The 18,008-nt window shown below is 39.0% G+C and overlaps 1 protein-coding gene across 7 annotated transcripts in view; it reads left to right on the top strand.

Moving 5' to 3' along the window:
* Positions 1–18,008, top strand: part of BICC1 (BicC family RNA binding protein 1) — a 325,432-nt gene that overhangs the window by 297,105 nt on the left and 10,319 nt on the right. For 4 of the 7 annotated variants that reach the window (XM_063607413.1, XM_034930595.4, XM_063607411.1 and 1 more), the window contains 6 exons: positions 35–200; positions 3,534–3,573; positions 3,955–4,109; positions 10,782–10,938; positions 14,477–14,637; positions 17,283–17,382. In XM_063607413.1, coding sequence (XP_063463483.1) covers positions 35–200; positions 3,534–3,573; positions 3,955–4,109; positions 10,782–10,938; positions 14,477–14,637; positions 17,283–17,382 — 779 coding nt within the window. The remainder of the gene's footprint in view (positions 1–34; positions 201–3,533; positions 3,574–3,954; positions 4,110–10,781; positions 10,939–14,476; positions 14,638–17,282; positions 17,383–18,008) is intronic. The other 3 variants (XM_063607412.1, XM_063607410.1, XM_063607415.1) reach the window with 1 other exon arrangement.

Here is an 18,008-nt window from a genome sequence, read left to right on the forward strand (position 1 = left end):
GTGGAGTGTTAAATTCCACACTCTTATTTCACAGCAGCACTGACAGGTTGCTCTCAGACCCTGAACTGAGTGCTACCGAAAGCCCTTTGGCTGACAAGAAGGCTCCAGGGAGTGAGCGCGCTGCAGAGAGGGCAGCAGCTGCCCAGCAAAACTCTGAAAGGGCCCACCTTGCTCCACGGTCATCATATGTCAACATGCAGGTAATAAAATAGGAAAGCCACTCAAATGTCATATGTTTGGGTTCTGGTATGGAGAATTCAGTGAGTGTTCAGCAGTAGTGCAGAAATTAGGTTTTCCTTCTGTGCTACATTCAAAATGAAATTTAAATATATATGTAGCAGTTAGTTTGCTATAAACATTAAAAATGAAAAGCAGTATTTAGCTTAAGTGAGAATTCTTTAAAATATATTACAAGTGGTGCAGAATGGTCTGTGTCACTGTCTTATGCAAATAACATTATTCATGTGTTACTTAAAAAATTTTTAGATGAGTTTGTGGAACTGCATTTCTAAGTATTATTGCTTCATGACATAGTCTTGGATAAATAGATATACTATTTTCTATGTAATGAAGATGATGAATGTGTTTGGTGCCATTTAAAGATAGTTATGAGAATAACGAATGTGGAGTGTTCTTTGAAAGTAGATGATGAATATTATTGATGATTGTGTTGGTTCACAGTTTTTTTATGATTATAAAAACAACTTCATTTAAATAATTTTTATGATTAAACAACTTCCTCAATAGGAACTTTCTGTGTATCCATTTTCAAACTATTAGTCTAATTACTCAGAATAGACTATTGACCATGAAAATGCAGAAATTATAGATGACAATATGAAAGATAAGGATTTGTGCTTTGTGCTTTTAGAGATGCCTACAAGCATTTGATGTCAGACCAGAATTGCTGAGTAGACTTACCTGTTTTATCTTTCACCACCAAAAAAGAGGAAGAACCTTCCACAAAATCCTAGAAACAGAAAAGCTGTCATAGATGTGTCAAAGAAATTAATTCATGGAGCTAAACTATATTACTTTAATTCCAGTGCAATCTGCAGTTTAGTCCTCCTTCTCTATTTTTTTAATCCTTTGCATTGGAACATTTTCCTAAGTTTTTCGATGAATTTTTTTTTAAATAAAAGCCATGGCCTTTATAGTGTGTCAGTGTTTAAAAAAGACATTTAAGGCCGGGCACGGTGGCTCACACCTATATTCTCAGCACTTTCAGAGGCCGAGGCAGGTGGATTGCTTGAGTCCTGGAGTTTGAGACCAGCCTGGACAACGTGGCAAAACCCCATCTCTACAGAATAATTCTAAAAAATTAGCAGGGCATGGTGGCATGCACCTGTAGTCCCAGCTACTTGGAGGCTGAGGTGGGAGGATCACCTGAGCCTGGGAGGCAGAGGTTGCTGTGAGCCAAGATTGCACCACTGCACTCTAGCCTGGGAGACAGAGCGAGACCCTGTCTCAAAAATTAAAAATAAATAAAATAAAAAAGACATTTATTACATTTTCTCTGGTGGATGTATTTTCAGTTAATACGAATTACAATTTATTTAACAAATATCAAATCCCCTTTATAATCTTTTGATGGTTTTTGTCTTGTGGTTCTTGTCACCTTTTCCATCAGATTTATACCTGCGGTGAACCAGTTTCTTGTTTCTTTCTTTTAGGATGGATGAGCATGTTCTTAATGTTTGAGTTTCAGCCTAACTAGATGTATTTATGTTGTTAGTGAACAGTTGACTCTTAAAATCACTAAGAAATCAATGATAATATTCACTGAGCATTGACAGGGAGAAAGATTGAAAACTTGGCCTGATTTCCTTGGCTGAAAATGATCTGTATCTCCTGATTGCTCTTGGAGTGCTATATCCCCAGCTCTCTTTTTATGCTTATCTCAGTTTCTAATTTATTTTATAGTTATTTCTCTTTCCCAACCCTCCTAAGACTGCAAGTCAGCCAGGCACGGTGGCTCACACCTGTAATCCCAGAACTTTGGGAAGCCAGGGTAGGCAGATCACCTGAGGTCAGGAGTTCGAGACCAGCCTGGCCAACATGGCGAAACCCTGTCACTACTAAAAATACAAAAATTAGCCCGGCGTGGTGGTGGGCACCTGTAGTCTCAGCTACTTGGGAGGCCGAGATAGAAGAATCACTTGAACCCAAGAGGTGGAGGTTGCAGTGACCTGAGATTGCACCGCTGCACTCCAGCCTGGGCAACAGAGCGAGACTCTGTCTTAAAAAAAAAAACAAAAAAAACAAAAAAAACTGCAAGTCATCGAGGCTGTAGCTTATTTTTGATTAGTTGTTGTATTCTTCCACAAAGCTGAGCATAGTCTCTTTAACCAGTAGGCCCTCAATGAATATTTGTTGAACAAGTAAATTTAGGTTCTCTGTATACCTTGCCTTTAGGCATTAATAATTAAAAATTGATTTTAACTCCCAATGCCATTTTAGTCCTAGGATTTAAAAACTTCATCAAAAATATTATCTAAAATTCTGGCTTTCCTGATACATGGCTATGTTTTTAGTTATCACATGTCCTTGTTTGTCTGGGACAGCCTCTATTTACTTTTATTATCCTGGCCTAATTGTTATTCACAGCACATTTCACCTTCAGAAATGTCCTGTTTCAGACCATAGATTATATAGGTACCTTATATATGATGGTATAGTCTTTCTGGTTAAAGAGCTCTTGCCAATTGGCCCTTGGTCCTTGTGGTAGGCCTTTGAGATATGCTTAGATCAAGTCTTAGCTATTTCCTAAATTGGGGAGTTGATAACACTCAGAAAAGATTTGAAATGTAGCTGTATCTGCACTACTTTCTTCAAAATGATCTATCTTGGTCCTCACATAGACTTGACTACATCGTAGTTACTCATTCAGTTTTAATGGAATGAATCAATGGTGCTGTCCTAGCCCTGTGCAATAAACAGTAACTAGGTTTAATTTTATGGCATTGCTTAATGTCATTATAAATTAAAGTTAGACATCTGACATTTATCTCACATCTCACTTCAAAAGCAAAGACTATGCCAGTTAGGTTAAATAATTTCTTAAGGTATCTTGACATCATACCACTTCAGGCCACGCTTACCTAAATGAAGAGGGGATTTTTGAGACCCTAAGGGGGCCAATAGATACATGACAGCATTTTGGAAATGTATACTTTCAAAACCCACATTATTATTATTAGGCTGTTCACTATATTCTAGCAGACATTGGCTCTGGTGTGCTAGGTATTTATGGTAAATAAGATTTTTTTTTCTTTTTTTAAGGAAAAATTCTAACCCTTAAAGTCAACCTTAAAGTCAGAAGTGGTAATTTATCATTACTAATTAATTAGTGTTGGAAGCATGTTTAAACTTACAGACATACCTTGGATTTCTGTGGCATTATTGTGCAAAGCTTGGTGTATGTCTCAGGCAGATTCATGGAACACAGTCAAAACCTTTGTTCTCTAACCATGGAGTATTGGCATGACATTTGGAGAGACTGTCAATAAAGGTATTTTCTGTTTCATTTTCAGGCATTTGACTATGAACAGAAGAAGCTATTAGCCACCAAAGGTATGTGATACACTAATAACTTACACTTGACTATATTTTAGTACACTCATAAATGTTTTTTGAGTACTCATGGTGAATCGAGAACTTGAAAACTCAGAAAAAGAAACCTAGAATATTTGGGTTCAAGTTGCATAAATTCTGTTGAATATATTTTGTTGAATGGTTTAGCATTAGACCAATTAAGAAATCATTTAGCATTTTTTCATTTATCATTACTTTGGATAAAATATTTCATTAAGATATTTTTAGACATTTTGTGTTAAGAAATAACATTCAGTGATAATTTCTTCACATATATCAAAGAAACGACACTTATCATCAGTATTTTATTTAAGAAATGCATTAAACATACCAAGCATTGGTTTTATTTTGTTTCCAAAGCTATGTTAAAGAAACCAGTGGTGACGGAGGTCAGAACGCCCACAAATACCTGGAGTGGCCTGGGTTTTTCTAAATCCATGCCAGCTGAAACTATCAAGGAGTTGAGAAGGGCCAATCATGTGTCCTATAAGCCCACAATGACAACCACTTATGAGGTTTGTAGAGTCATGTCCTACTCATTCTTCCTGTCTGTTCTCTCAGCAAAAGAGGACAGTCCTTCACCCACCCTCATTCTTTATGTACCTAAAGGAAAATGATTAGTGGTGACTTGTTTTTATTTCTATTCTTGTAAACACACTGTTATAAAACTGATGCACTCTTGTGTATTATGATCTTTTATCTGTATTCTCTCAAAGTTGTTGGTCAGCTCTTAAAGAGATGTAAATTTGGATGTGAGTTTTTGTTGAGGGTGGAATGTGTCATAAATGATAAGCGTAGGGCTGAGATTAAGCAAAAGGGAGATGTAATATTTCATAAAAATGTATAAAGAGTCCTATTATCCAAGGGTTTCACTAGCAAGGTCACGATAGGGGAAAAGGCAAATATTCAACAAAAATAGGTTTTTTCAGATATGAGTTAAAAATTCAGTATGCTCAGATGTGCCAAGAACACAGCAAGAAGTATCTGAAACAAGTGCTCCAAAATTTTTATGTTTCCCAGATGTTGGCTGCCCTGCTCGGGGTGAGACTGGGAAGCTGGCATTCCTACCATATGGAAGGGATGGAGAGTTCCATACTCCACAGCCAGGCTACATGCGATTCACCAAGCAGGCCTTTTCCATTTCAAAGTATCAGATTTTGGCTCTAAGCCTTTGGGAGTGGGGGTGGGTCTAGAGAGAGCGTGCACACATACACAATGCTGGGAGACTGTACAAACCCAAACATGGATGAAAATGATTAATCCAGAAGTCACAGTGTTCAACCAGAGAGAGCACTGAAGGCCAAAAAAACAAACACTGGTTAAGGGTTTCATAATTGTTAGTCTAATAACTAGCATTTGTAGATTGACCTTTTCTCCACCCATTTTCTTTGTAATAAATTAGGCTATTGATGAAACACAAAAGCAAACATGCTGCTTTTTTTTTTTTGTCTCTTTTGAGTAAGTGAAAAAGAAAATACTATTGAAATACTAAAAGAAAGAGTCTCCCGTGAATTTCATTGTCAGAGTTATAGTAGCAACCTGGCAGGCTGTATTTTAAAGATTGAAGTTACCTTCAGCAGCAGAATGTAGGAACCATTATGAAAAATGTTGAGGCTCTAGGAGGTACACTCTTCTTTCTTCCATTATAACACAGAGAGAAAATAAACATCTCCTTTTGTTAACAGAGACCATAAAACTGCTGTGCTCATTCTTAGAGTTTCACCTGATGTACGGTATGGCTATTCCTTTCAGCCCATCCTTGCTTTTGATGGAGTGAAGTGTGCCAGATTGTTGACTGTGTTCCTATAGTTTCAAAGATGAAGTATTTGCTTTAGAAATGCTCATTCAGTTCTGCTTTCTAAGACCAACAGTAGGACAAGTTGAAAATGATGTTCATTTCGGTAATGGAGTGGTCAAGTGCAGGGTTCTGATAACCACCTCTGACCAGATGTATAGCTTTGGTGAGGGACTTCACTCATCTGAGCTGTGTCTCATTCAGATTGTGCTGAGAAGGGCATTGGAGAGGGCATCCAGTGATTAGCATGATGTGTTGTCAGTTCTTAGTGATATTTTTAAAAACTTTTTTTTTTTTTTTGACGTGGAGTCTCACTCAGCCACCCTAAGCTGCAGTGCAGTGGCACGATCTCGGCTCACGGCAACCACCATCTCCCGGGTTCAGGCAGTTCTCCCATCTCAGCCTCCCGAGTAGCTGGGATTACAGGCACCCACCATCATGCCCAGCTAATTTTTGTATTTGAGTAGAGACAGAGTTTTACCATGTTGACCAGGCTGGTCTTGAACTCCTGACCTCAGGTGATCCGCCCACCTCAACCTCCCAAAGTGCTAGGATTACAGGTGTGAGCCACCGTGCCTGGCCTAGTGATATTTAAAAATTTTTTACTTTATTATTATTAAGAGTCTCACTCTGTCACACAGGCTGGAGTGCAATGGCAGGATCTCGCCTCACTGCAACCTGTGCCTCCCAGGTTCAAGCATTTCTCTTGCCTCAGCCTCCCGAGTAGATGGGATTACAGGCATGCACCACAACGCTCAGCTAAGTTTTGTATTTTTTTTTCTTTTTTAGTAGACACAGGGTTTCACCATGTTGGCCAGGCTGGTCTCAAACTCCTGACCTCAAGTGATCTGCCCGCCTCGGTGTCCCAAAGTGCTGGGATTACAGGTTCTTTTAAGTTTTTTACATTTTTTTCATTTTTAAATTTTAATCTATATACTTATTTATTTTGAGACCAGGTTATGAGACTGGCTAGTCTTTGTATTTTTGGTAGAGTCATGGTTTCACCATGTCGCCAAGGCTGGTCTCAAACTGCTGGGCTCAAGCAATCCACCTGCCTTAGCCTCCCAAAGTGCTGGGATTACAGGAGTGAGCTACCACGCCTGGCCAGTTCTTACTGATATTGAGTGGCTATTATTATTTCCAGTGGAGGACTTACTTTATCCTGAAGAAAACCAAGGGCTTGCTGAAAGATGAGATTATGTTTATGAATGCTCATTGGTGGAAGTATTTCTGCACACTCAAGCTAGTTATGCTTTTTTATATTCAAAGGAATATCTTAGGGTATTATGTGAACACATAAGAATTTAAGGTAATAGTAGTAATTATCTTAAATCATATTCATTTAGTTCACCCACAATTTTATTCAATCCCCACAAACTCCTAGTAAGGAAAGAGGGGCCCAGAATGGCTAAGTGTCTTACTCAAGGTTACTTATACTCCTCTCCCTAATGATTTAACCCAAGAGAGTCCATAGCAAAGGGTGGTATGTAACTGATCTAGAGCCATGTTGCCATAGTTTTATGAACATAAGAATCACTTGGAGAGCTTAATAATCCAGACTCTTCTCCTAGGATCTCACTCAAAAGGTAGGGAGTGAGAACCAGGTATCTATTTGTGTTTTCAGCAAGAACCTAGTATAATTGTGATGCATGTGTCCCACAGGAAACTCTGCTGTAAAGGGATGTAACCCTATGGGGATAAGGGCAGGAATAGGCATAGGAGCCCAAAAGGCTCTTCTGCTCCAGCACTTGCCCAAGGACAGGTAGATCACAGATCACTTTCTGTGGGCAGAAATGTGCAGGGCCCCTGACACCATGGTTGAACTTCTTCCTATGGCTTTTCTTGCTTTGGCTATCTTGGGCTAGCCTGCCCCATCATCCTGGCTGGTGTTTAGCAGCCCATTCACATTGAAATTTGGGAGGAAAGGTGGGTGAGACCTGCTAGATTCCAGCATGGACATTAACCATGTAATCTGCTTTTCTTCACTGCCTCTTTAAGTGCTGCTAATGGAAAGATGTGATCTTTTTTTTTTTCTTTTTTGTGAATGGTGTTCTAGATTCTCCCTGGTATATAAGTTAGACTTGAGCTTTTCCTCATGTATCCCAAATTCTTTGAAATGTAAGAAAGGGCCCCTCACATAGCATGGTCTGATTTTCTGCAGCAGTGGCTGTGTATGTCTTTTCCTTTATTCTTCTATAGCTCAGAAGGATCAGAAATAGGGCATCCAGTGAGTATTGCCTCTATAGATTAGGAAGAGGGGAAGGGCCTGGGGAAAAGTAGAGAGGGAGATTTTTATTAAAATAGAGACCACATCTATGCTTATGGCACTAATATTTTTAAGTTGGAGAGTAGCTAAAAACACCTTCCTTTTTCTTACTTTTTCCTTTTTCAAAAGAAAAATAAAGCCAAATGAACAAGGAGAATGCCGATCTGTAAAAAGAGCAAGTTGACCAATAGGTCCTGACAGGTGAGGGCTGCTCACTCGGTATGCCAGGGACCAAATGTTTCCTGCTGTAGCAACTTTGCTTGAGGCAAGAATCTGATACTTCAAACTCTGTATTCAATATTATTGAGAAGCTTAGCTTGAGCAGTTTTTTCCAGTTTTAGGGCAGCTTTGAGAAATTAATCTACTTCAAAGAGATCCCTTAGATAAGAAGCAGACACTTTGAAGCTTTTTTTGTTTTCTCCAAGATTCTAAATTATGACCCTGTCCCCTTATATTATATTGGGATACCAAAAGTCAAACAAAAGGCTGCTTTGACCTGCAGTAACTGTGTCACATCAATAAAGCTACAAAGAGGTTTGGGATTTTCTTTTCCTTTTTGCCACCCATCTCTTAAAAGCATGAGTAATGGTCACATATTCTTGGAGCAAATAAAAACCTGCACTGAGAATCAAAGGTGGTTTTCAACTTCCCTAGCACTGATAGTAACGAGATTGTCTGATTATTTTAAATCTTACAAATCTAGGAGTAGAAATATTTAAGATATTTTATCAAAATATACAAATAATAAAGATACTTTGATTGGAAATGCCAGTTTTTGGTCTCAGAAAACTTCATTTCCCTATACCCATTGCCAGAAGTTAGTGAAGGCGTCCCATAGTTGTAGGGAAAGGAGTCCTTGAGATTAATTCAATAATTCCACAAATACTAAGCACCTTATGTGTTCCAGACACAATTTTATACACTGGTAATACAGTGTTTGAATACAAGGTTCTTACTTTCTCAGATGGAGCTTTCTTGTGGGTAGAAGGAAGCATAAAACAAACAAGAAGTCATTAGTAACAAGAGTCTCTGTTACATATGAAACAGAACCACTTTAGATTGGGTAGTCATAAAGCAGACCTTATGAGCAAATGACATTCAAGCTAAAACCTAGATGCCAAGAAAAGGCCATGAAGATCTGGGGAAAGAGTAGTAGGCCAAGGGAACAACTGGCACGATCATCCCAGAGTCAGAACCAGCCGGTGAGTTCTGGAAGCCGAGGTGGTTAGGGTGGGGGACCATCAGCATCAGAGAAGAGACTGGAGAGAGGCAGAGGCTGGATTATGGAGCCTGTCAGTTTATGGTAAGGCACAGTGGAAATACATCACAGGACTTTATACAGAGGCATATTTGTTTTAATTTGCATTTTAAGAAATCAGTCTTGTTGCTTCATGGAAAATGGATTGTAGGGAGATAAGCAACAAGAGTAGAATTAAAATGGCCCTTAGGGAGGCAGTTGGGACATTGTGGAGGTGCATAGAAGTGAGCAGACTTGGGGTATGTTTAGAGATGACACTGATGAACTTGCTGAGGGATTGGCTGTGTTGCGGGAAGGAGGAACCAAGGATGACCCTTGGACTTTTGGCTGGAGCAGCTGGGTGAGTAGTAGAGTCACTAGCTGGGATATAGGAATTCTGAAAGAATAAGTTTGAAGATAGCTGATGGGGATGGGTAACAACAACTTGGTTTCAAGCACACTGAGTTTAAGATGCCTATCAGACAGGAAAATGGCAGTGTCAGACTGGCACCTCTGTGATTCTAAATTTCTTTTCTTTTCTTTTTTTTTTTGAGACAGAGTCTCACTCTGTTGCCCAGGCTGAAGTGCAGTGGCATGATCTTGCTCATTGCAACCTCCACCTCCTGGGTTCAACCAATTCTCCTGCCTCAGCCTCCTAAGTAGCTGGGATTACAGGTACGCACCACCACACCCAGCTAATTTTTGTATTTTTAGTAGATATGGGGTTTCACCATGTTGGCCAGGCTGTTCTTAAACTCCTGACCTCAGGTGATTCACCCACCTCGGCCTCCCAAAGTGCTGGAATTACAGGTGTGAGCCACTGCACTCGGCCTATGATTCTTAAATTTCAACAGAGAAATCAAATCTGGAGTTAGAAGTTTAGGAATCACTACTGTCATTACTTTTTGAAAGGACTTGAGATTACTTAAGAAAGTAGACAGAGGGAAGGGAAGAGATCCTAGGACCAGGTACAGGGTAATCTGACATTTTAGAATGTAAAATAGGAAGATTCTCCAAAGGACACAGTGAGGTAGGTGGAAAACCTGGGGCCTGGGGTGTCAGGATGCCCTAAAGAAAGAAATTTTTAAAGGAGGGCATAGTGAGCTGTCTTTATGCCATTGCAAGATTGAATTAAGTGAGTTTATTGAAGTGAACAGTAAAGGATTCTCTTGGAATTACCTAATGAACATAATATTTTTGAAAGTCAGAGAATCTTGACTTTAATACTCTAGGTAATACTAAGTAGGGTGTCTATAATATAGTGATTAAATAAATACAAAGATGAATAAATGCAAGTTCAGTGCAAATTTTAAATTATTTTTGTTTTTATTGTGGAGAATTTAAAAAGATAAATTACTCCAGGTATGTAATTTGTTAGAGAGATTGTATCCTTATTTGTTTAAGGGAGGGTAACACAGGGGAAATGACAGCTCCCCTTCCAACCTCAGGCTCTATTAGCATTTTGAGAAGCCAGCTTTGCCACATCACCATTTCTCTTACTTGTGTAATACAAGGCAGAGAATCTTTGCTCTACCAGGTGGAAGATTTGCTTTGTGGTCTCCAAAATTGAAAGGAGTCTCAGCATCCACTCTTCCAAATTTTATAGAAGGGATTATTTATCCCGGAGGCTCTCAGAACTCTCCCTCAGAATCTACTCCCCATAATGAAAGAAAAAGACTTCACTGTGCAAATTACCAAGTGTCCTTGGTGCTGCAGGGCAAAGGCTGTAGGCAGGTTCCACAGCCTTCCCGAGAGTCAACACTCATGAGTAACTGCGGTGGTTGGCAAGAGAAGTAAATGGCAGTGGTGTAATGTGGATTCTTTTCTCCTCCCACCCTGAAAAACCCACCTGATTAAATATTTCCTTATCTGGCTTTGTCTGTTTACAGGGCTCATCCATGTCCCTTTCACGGTCCAACAGTCGCGAGCACTTGGGAAGTGGAAGCGAATCTGATAACTGGAGAGACCGAAATGGAATTGGACCTGGAAGTCATAGTGAATTTGCAGCTTCTATTGGCAGCCCTAAGCGTAAACAAAACAAATCAAGTGAGCTTTGTGTTTTATGCACACTTTTAGGTATCCCCAGATTAGAATGTGTTTATTTGGGTTGGAGTATCACTGACTGTGGCCTCTCTGACTTCAAGTGCTTGGTGTAATTCACATGCCATCTCCTCTGTGAAGCCGTCCTTGTTTCTCCCAGTGAAGCAGGCCACCTGGTTCTCTTTCCTCTCACTCCATTTTGTGCATGCTTTCACTCTAGCACTTGCCATACCAAAGGGCAATTATTTATCTACCTATCTGTATCTCCTTGTGAAATTTGTGCTCCACAAACCAAAGACTGTATTTGTTCATTTTATAAACATTTATGAAGTGTCCACGTGTCAAGTATTCTGTTATGCTCTGCCTTATTGGATATTTCTTCCCAAACGCCTAGTGGACTGTCTGACACCTAGTAGGTAGGTGCTCAGTAAAAGTTTGTGAAATGAATGCATGAATGGGTAATGTACACACATGCATCCAGGTGGTGACAAAAAGACAAGGACATAAGAAAGTGGTTGAGGCCAGGCATGGCAGCTCTCACCTGTAATCCCAGCACTTTGGGAGGCGAAGGTGAGATGATAGCTTGAGCCCAGGGGTTTGAGACCAGTCTGGGCAACATAGTGAGATTTCATCTCTACTAAAAAAAAAACAAGAGGCTGGGTGTGGTGGTATGCATGCGCCAATAGTCTTAGCCTACGTGGGAGACTGAGGTGGGAGGATCGCTTGAGCCCAGGAGTTTGAGGCTGCAGTGAGCTGTAATTGAACCACTGCACTACAGCCTGGGTGACAGAGCGAGACCCTGTCTCAAAAAAAAAAAGTGGTTGAGAAAAATGTGTTTGAATTAGCATCTTAGACCATTGAAGAAAAACTGTCCAGCGGGTGGCTACTAAAGGTGAATAGCAGGGTTTGATTTTGTAAATAGACAAGATGTTGCTGAATTCGCATAAACAGGAAAAAATTAACTTATTACAGCATGGGGGTTCTGGCTTTCAGCAAATCTGGCTGAGACTCAGCATAAGCCCATTGTTTTATCTACAACAGCACCCATACTCCTGGGCTGTATAAACAGATGAGAGCTGACATTGTCATCACAAGATATGCCCCAATGCCTTTTTTCAGGGTTTTTGACAAATTTGGAATCCTGAAACATGTAGAATATTTGAAGACTCCTTGAAGCTAGGCAATCTGGATGAGCATGGTAGACACTCAGTAACAGTCAGTTGTTACGTTACTATCAGTCATGTCAGCTGTATTGTCAGGAGTCTCAGATTTGAAAGGAGTAATCAGGTTGTTGGCCAAGTCTAAATAAGAAAGCACGGTCAACTATTTCATTCCTAAGTACACTGTCAATAGTAGCCTGGAGACTTCCCATTAGTTACTGGCTGGACGCTCCACCACTGACAGTATGATCAAGATGAGAGTCAGGCTGATGCCAGGCACAGATGGAGGGGTGTAAATGATGTCCAGTCTCTAGCCCAAGATACATTCATTTGATGCTTCTCTTTTTCTATCTTTATCTCCTTTCCCTTCATTTAACATTGGATAATTAAATTGACTGTACTACTCAGTTGAATAGAAGTTCAGGATTAAGATGGAGGATACATTAATAAAAAGGAATGATTAATGAAGCACAGTTATTTGGGTTTTGTCACTTTTTTTAGGGTATAGGCAGTTTAAGAGAGACTATAGAAACTACAAGTAGTTAAGACCAAAAAAAAAAAAATTAAGTAAAAGTACGTTATAGGCTACTTTGAACATTTATCACTATGAACATTTTATTTTCAAACATTTGTTTTTAAAATTGTTAATAATTTATTTAACATATGTAAGATTCCTTTTAAATATGTAATCAATATAAAAATTATTTGAGATAGCTTACATTCTTTCTTAGGTTGTACAAAGTCTTTAAAATCTGCAGTGTATTGTGTACTGACAGAGCATTTTCATTCCCACTAGGCTCATTTCAGGTGCTCAGTAGCCATGTGTGGCCAATGGCTACTGTATTGAACAGCACAGTTTTAGATAATTTCTCTTAACACTCTTGTCAAGGTCACCAATGTTTCCATTTTCCTGGGCATCCCTATTTATACCAGTTGCTGCAGCATAATTCTCAGTAACTCTTTTACTCTCGAAAAAAAAAGTAAATCATTTGGACCATAAATTATATGGGCAGCCTTTCAGCCACTTTGATGTAGTCACATCCCACATCTGGTGGTCACTCACCCCAGTTTGCTTATCGCAGTCCAGTTTGTGGCTTTGTGTCACCTTTGACCCGGTACCTCAATGGTCACTCCTCCTCAAACTGTTTTTATGACTTTGGGGCCTCTGCTTCACCTTTAAATGGTGGAGTGTCCCAGGACTCAGTATCTTGGGGTTTGGTTTTGGGTCCTTTCTCTACACATTCACCCCAAGAGATAAACAGCAGCTATCCTTAAGAGAAAAACCTTTTCAGGAAATGCCTTCCGTTTGAGAATCATAGAGGACATCTCAATTGGGAGATGAAAACAACTGGAGAAAGTGATCAATGACACCCAAAACAGTGCAGAACAAGATTCCTAGATTTGGCAGACACATGGATCCCCAGGGTAGACTAGATGGATCTGATTGGCTTTGGTCAGTGTTGTCCTCCCTCACCTCTTTGGGGATCTCTCCTGAAGCCACATCCTTGGTGTAAGAAGACAGATTTCCCACACAGGCAAGAGCTCATTATTGGTCTGGGAGGTGGAATGCCCGCACTCTGCTGAAATCTCCAAGGCTCTGTATGTGTATGTGTGTGTGACTTACTTGGCTTGGTTCAATAGTCTATCACCAGCGCTTGCTTGTCACTGGGTCTGAGAGCCACAGACAGTTTGTTGAAACCTTTGCCCACCAAATCAGTTGCAGAACCAAGGAAAAGTTCAGCATTGCTGTCTTAAAAGTTTTCCCCAGAGACAGATTTATTTTTGTCCTAAATTAAATCCAGGAACCCCAGCATCATTCTTATCACTTTATACATTACTGTTAATCTTGGAAGTGTGCTGTTTTGTGACCTTGCTACCCAATTATATTTTTTAGGGAGCAGGATTTATGTGTTGCAATACCATACAATTCCTTTGACCAAAGGAAAGCACAGGTGTAGATACAGAGAGCCACCCTGCCATCCAACGGAGCCTGGACTTATAATAACTTTCCATACCTTTTTTTTGTCCCGGGGATCCTTTTTACAGCTCCTCATTTAATTCACATCCAATCAATTTTAAACAACAAATGCTTCTGACTACTCAGGGAGAATATGATGAATGATTATTAACTACAGAGGCACTGTTGCTGAATTTCTGCCTCCCAAGTGTAACCTTTTAAATGGCAAGAGCCTCCCTGAAAGCAATAACCAGCATTTCCTTAATGGAAAGCCAATATTTCAGTAAAGGATTGCTGTATTTCTACAGCTACTGCCCTATTCCGCTGAACAATGAAAGTTGAAATATTTAGGTGATTAAAACTTTTAATTAAACCGTGTTCTCTCTGGGCATTTACACTTCAAGCCTGTCTCTCCTTTGCCTTTCAGCGGAACACTATCTCAGCAGTAGCAATTACATGGACTGCATTTCCTCGCTGACAGGAAGCAATGGCTGTAACCTAAATAGCTCTTTCAAAGGTTCTGACCTCCCTGAGCTCTTCAGCAAACTGGGCCTGGGCAAATACACAGATGTTTTCCAGCAACAAGAGGTCAGTCATTATTTATTTTCCCAAGTATCTTTGTTTTGATTGTGTGTATGATGACTTCTAGAATGAAATCACTTATTGACCTATGAGTATGCTTTCACTGGGCATTTATTCAAGTCTCATAGCTTGTCCTTGCTACTAAGAAAAATGTCATCTCATTTCTTATTTAGTGTAGCTAGTAAACACGGGATAGCAGAAATAGAGAAAATCATACTTGCAGAAAAATGTACAATAGCTGTCTAACAGTTTTAGCAATAAAACCCAATCGATATATAGATTCCTAGGAATTTTTGTAGTCACAGCTCCCTTAAGGTCAGCAACAAGTCTGTATTTAACATGATTTCGTTTTTAATCTGTTGTTATCTTTATTTGTGGCACTTAAAAGTAAATAACAGCATGTGAAATATCTCTGGCTGTTTTTGACTCATCCTGGTCATGCTGAAGTCTGTTCTTACAGAATATATGTTTTTTTCAACATGTTAATTTATTGATTAACTTATTGTTTGGGTTTTACCTGAACTGAGACAGAACTGAGATGTCTACTGAACAATCATGACCATGAATTTTGGTCAAACTGATTAGCCATATCCTATTATGTACTGGCATAAAGAAAAGAGGCCCCAGGCATGATTCTTCCTAACAGTGCTCTCATATTACTGGGGCACAGCTAACTCAAAGTGTCAGAAAATTAAAATGTTTCTATACATTTGTGTCTTTTTCAAATCAAGACATAGTCCATGTTTGATGCTAGTTGGCTTAATTTTATGTTAGAGAACATCTGATTTAGTCAGTAATTTCTAGGCACGTGTCAGTTAATAAAGAATCTATAGTTTTTACTAGGCACTTTGTATCATAAATTCAATGTACTGCCCATGGTCCAATAAATTATTAAGTTTAAATGCTGAGCATTTTTGTTTTTTACACTGAAAGGGCAATTGTTGTGTGTATTAAATTTCAGGGTATTGATTTTTTTTTCTGTTTCCCCTACATCTGAGTTAGTGTTCATTTAACCAAGAATTTTCTAAGCTGAATAAACCTTTCATAATCAGTGCATTAAAGAATATATCTCTTTATTTTGTCTTGCTGGTTAGATGATGGTAGCTGGAAGCAGAAGTATTTTAATGTGTCCAGGCACAGAAGGTCAAAAATCAAGAGATTGAATGTTAATTCAATGATATTCTGGGTTTGTTTTCATCTATGTTTCCTATTTGAAGAAGCATAGAAATTGTAGGTATTTCTTATTCCAATTACTCCAAGAAGGAAAAAAACATGAAAGTATAAAGCCAGAGGGACTTAATTTAATATTTTATTAACTACAGCAGGGGTCAGCACACTGTGGTCTGTAGGCCAACTGCCTGATTTTGTAAAGTTTTATTGGAATACAGCCACATGCATTTGTTTACATATTGTCTATGGCTTCCTTCCAGCTATAACAGCAAAGTTAAGTAACTGCAACACTGACATTGTGGCCCACAAAGCCTAAAATATTTACCATCTGGTCCTTTAAGAGAAAGTTGGGGAACACTTGAGCTGAAGAATCTCTATTATAGAATTTCTGAAAACATATCTTTAGAACTGTGATAAATGATGGCCTAAGGTTTTCTAAGACCTGGATGTACCTTCCAAATCAAAACAGGACAATTTAAATTATCTTCAATATCATTTAATGAAAAGTTTTACCTGTTTATGGCATGTTGAAATTTGGTCATCTGCTTTTTTCAGTGTAGGATATTTTCTAATACTCAGATGTGATTTAACAAGAATCCCCCATAAGTAACTTCATGAGATTTAATTTATTGTAAGCATGTTGAAGATTCACTTAGCAACTTTCACAGGTGATATATCAACATGCATTATTACTAACCATACCTGCCAATTGTCTTCTTTGGTAAGCCCAGTACTTTATATCTATAGTTATAGTGAATGCTTACAACAGTTCTGCAAGATACAGTATTGTCAACCCTCTGTGCCCACAGCTAGTTATGGCAGAGTCAGGATCGAACTCAAGTCTCTTTGGCTTCAGAATCTGTTGTCTTTCTCTTCTTACACACTATCTTTAAAGGAAGGTGGGGGATCCTTGGGCAGTTTCCCTTCATACTTTGTTCCTGATGCCAGACAGTGCAGTTTTATAGTTCCTGCAAATACTTCTTTTGTGTCCCTTTCAGTGATAGTTTGCTGGGTTGAGCCAAGTGAACTGTAGATCTGATTGTGTCTGGGAATTCTTCTTTCAATCCTTTCAATCCTGTGTTGAACACAAAGGAAGATGCCATCTGTTATATTATTTAGTTTCTTCTTATAAAGATAAAGATACACTTAACCAATTCAAAATCCCAACCTAAGAAATATTTTTCTCTTCTCTGAACAGATAATGCTCTTCCTTTTATCAGTTCACAAAAATGGTACAATCTTTGTGTTTCCTTTTTTGCTATAGTTGCCGGGTTGCTCAGAGCTAAGTCTTCTGCTAGAATCATCATTTCCATTTCACCACCTTTCTTAATTCTTGTTTCTTAGGCTTGTGCTACCACCTTTCTTTTCTGGAAGTAGGCAGAGCATAATTAATAAATAAGTGTGACAACAAGTTGATCCTACAGTGGGAAAGAAAATAAGTAATTAATATATTGGTTATAGATTGACCTTTCTACCCACAGATCGATCTTCAGACATTCCTCACTCTCACAGATCAGGATCTGAAGGAGCTGGGAATAACTACTTTTGGTGCCAGGAGGAAAATGCTGCTTGCAATTTCAGGTGAATATAAATCTTCAACTCATATGTTAAAATCTGAATAACCTCTGCCAGTGGTCTCAGCCATTGGGTTGTTTCTACCCATTAACTGCTGGCTTACTAACCTAACACCTTGGTTGTGGTTTCAGAGGGTTTTCCTGTCAACAGTGTGACAGATCCTGAGACTGTCTTACTTTTTCATCAAGGCATTGCCTGAAAACCTGCCTTAACAAGGGTCATATATGAAAATAGATCTCTTCAGAAAGATCTAACCAAAATCGCCCTATGCAGAACATGAGAAGTTGGGGAGAAAGTTTAATTCTCCTCTTTGCAGTTGTGTTAAACAGTAATCATTACATTAGTGAATAATTATTCTTGATTGGCAGTTATGTTTCAAATGTGTGTGTCCTTGCACACCGACTGAGTTCATTGCACTGAGAAGAAAAGAATGCTGGTTGAATCTGGCAGTGTTACTTGTCTTAATTCTTCTTAGTCTTCCCACTGTTTTAATAGAATTTATGAGTCACAGGACATAGTATCCTGAAGATAGTCACAGAATGAAGGAAAATAATATCTGTCTCCCTAGGCCACTTTCTTTGTGCATCTGTTGCATATATATTTTAGAAAATGCTCTATACGTATTTATTGGG

Source organism: Pan paniscus, chromosome 8, assembly GCF_029289425.2.
Source record: "Pan paniscus chromosome 8, NHGRI_mPanPan1-v2.0_pri, whole genome shotgun sequence".
NCBI lineage: Eukaryota > Metazoa > Chordata > Mammalia > Primates > Hominidae > Pan > Pan paniscus.